The 2,433-nt window shown below is 42.2% G+C and overlaps 1 protein-coding gene across 1 annotated transcript in view; it reads right to left on the bottom strand.

The window, feature by feature from the left end:
• LOC106879578 (sulfotransferase 1B1) overlaps positions 1-2,433 on the bottom strand; it is an 18,222-nt gene that overhangs the window by 9,227 nt on the left and 6,562 nt on the right. The window contains exon 3 of the mRNA XM_014929212.2: positions 674-997. Coding sequence (XP_014784698.1) covers positions 674-997 — 324 coding nt within the window. The remainder of the gene's footprint in view (positions 1-673; positions 998-2,433) is intronic.

Genomic DNA, 2,433 nt, shown 5'->3' on the forward strand with positions numbered 1-2,433 from the left:
TATATGTGTGTGTGTGTGTGTGTGTGTGTGTGTGTGTGTGTATGTTTATGCGTCTGTGTTTGTCCCCCCAATATCACTTGACAACCAATGCTGGTTTGTTTACATCCCCGTAGCAGTTCGGCAAAAGATACCGATAGAATAAGTACTAGGCTTACAAAGAATAAGTCCTAGGGTCAATTTGCTCGACTAAAGGCGGTGCTCTAGCATGGCCACAGTCAAAATAACTGAAACAAGTAAAAGAGTAAATATGTGTGTTTGCATACATATGTGTATATGTATGCTTGCATGTATATGTGTGCTCGTGTGTGCACATGCATATGTGTGTGTGTGTGTGTGTGTGTGTGTGTGTGACATTGCTATAACCCTATCTAGGTTGATGGATGAATCTGCATTTGTGGATGGAACTAATAGTCAAGTTTCTTGCCTCATTGTGTATGCTAAAGATCTTAGACAATTAAGCTGATTAGTCAGCTCATCATTAATGAAGAACAAAGAAATCTACAGGAATTGAGATAAACAATGATGATAATAATGATGACGATGATGATGATGGTGGTGGTGGTATTGGTGGCGGTGATAGTTTTGGTGGTGGTGGTGGTTTTGGTGGTGATTAACAAAATAAGCTTATCTTCAGAAAATTTTTTTAAATGATTGAGAAAAAGATTATACTCACATTTACCATCAAAAAACAACTCAAAGAAGCCATTCCAATCGCCATCATATTGATACAGTAACTTAAGCTGAAATGTGTGATGGTAGGCAGAGGTGGCAATATCACGTGGGTTGCGTGTCATGAAAATCATTTTAGTTTTTTTGGTAAATATCTCTCTAGGTAAATGATGCAAGAACAGGTGGTTGTTTAGAACTCTGGGTGATGGAAGCTGGTCTAGTTGGTCTTGGTCCATCAATTCCATCATTGCAACACTCTTGTGTTCTGGATTATATTCAGCAGAACCATTAACTAACATTCCAGCAATTTCCCACATCCAATGACAACCTATGTTGAAAAGATTGAAATCTCAAGAATAGAATGAAAACACCAAATCATATTATTATATCATCATCATCATTTAATGTCCATTGCCCATGCTGGCATGAGTTGGATGGTTTGACTGGGTTGGCATGCTGTAAGGCTGCACCAGGCTCCAGTCTGATTTGGCATGGTTTTCTAGGGTTGGATGCCCTTCCTAATGCCAACCACTCTGAGAGTGTAATCGTTGCTTTTATGTTCCACTGGCATGGGTGCCATTTGTGTGACACCGGGATGTGTTTACATGCCACCGACATGGGTGCCAATTTGCATGACATCAGTATCTTCCACGACTGTGATTTTGCTCAGCTTGATGGGTCTTTTTCTCAAGTATGACATAACGCCAAAGGTCTTGGTCAATGCCTCCATGAGGCCCAACACTCAAAAGGAACTCAGCCACTTTGCCTCTGTGAGGCCCAACATTCAAAAGATGTTCTTTACATGCTACCAGCACAGGTGCACTTGGCTTGGCGGGTTCTCTCAAGCACATTGCCTCTGCGAGGCTAAAAGTTCGAAGATCATGCTTCACCACCTTGTCCCATGTCTTCCTAGGTCTACCTCTACAACAGGTTCCCTCCACAGTTAGAGATCAGCACATCTTTACACAGTTGTCCTCATCCATATGCATCACATGACCATACCAGTGCAGTCGTCTATCTTGCACATCACATCTGATTCTTCTTATACCTAACTTTTCTCTCAAGATGCTTACTCTGTTGAACATGCACACTGACATTGCACATCCACCAAAGTATACTGGCTTCATTTCTTTCAAGCCTACACATGTCCTTGGCTTTCATAGCCCATGTTTCACTGCCATGCAGCATAGCTGTTCACACACAGGCATCAAACAATCTGCCTCTCATTCTGACAGAGGCCCTTTGTTGCCAGCAGGGTTAGGAGCTCTCTGCGCTTTGCCCAGCCTTATCTTATTCTTACAGCTATGCTCTCAGAGTATCCACTTCCACTACGAACTTGGTCAAATAGATAACTACCTTTAGCTTGCACCCCAACCACCAGCAGTTGATGGAGTCTATTTTCTGTGCATTTTCAGCATTTACTGTATCTGTGCACCTTCCACATACAAAAGTTCGTTTCCCTGTTAACCTTCCTCTGATGTTGCTGCACCTTTCATGTGTCCAAAGCTTACATCTTATGGAGTTTCTACCTACAACTTTTCTACAGATTGAGCAGGGCCATCTACCTGAAGGGATTTGTGATTTGTCTGCCTTCCTACTTACTATGACTTGGGTTTTTGCTAGGTTAACTCTAAGGCACTTTGATTCTAGACCTTGCTTCCATACTTGGAACTTCTCTAGTTCAGGTAGTGATTCAACTATAAGAGCAAGGTCATCAGCATAGAGGAGCTCCCAGGGGCAGCCTGTCTTGAATTCCTCTGTTAT

Source organism: Octopus bimaculoides, chromosome 8 (assembly GCF_001194135.2).
Source record: "Octopus bimaculoides isolate UCB-OBI-ISO-001 chromosome 8, ASM119413v2, whole genome shotgun sequence".
Lineage (NCBI taxonomy): Eukaryota > Metazoa > Mollusca > Cephalopoda > Octopoda > Octopodidae > Octopus > Octopus bimaculoides.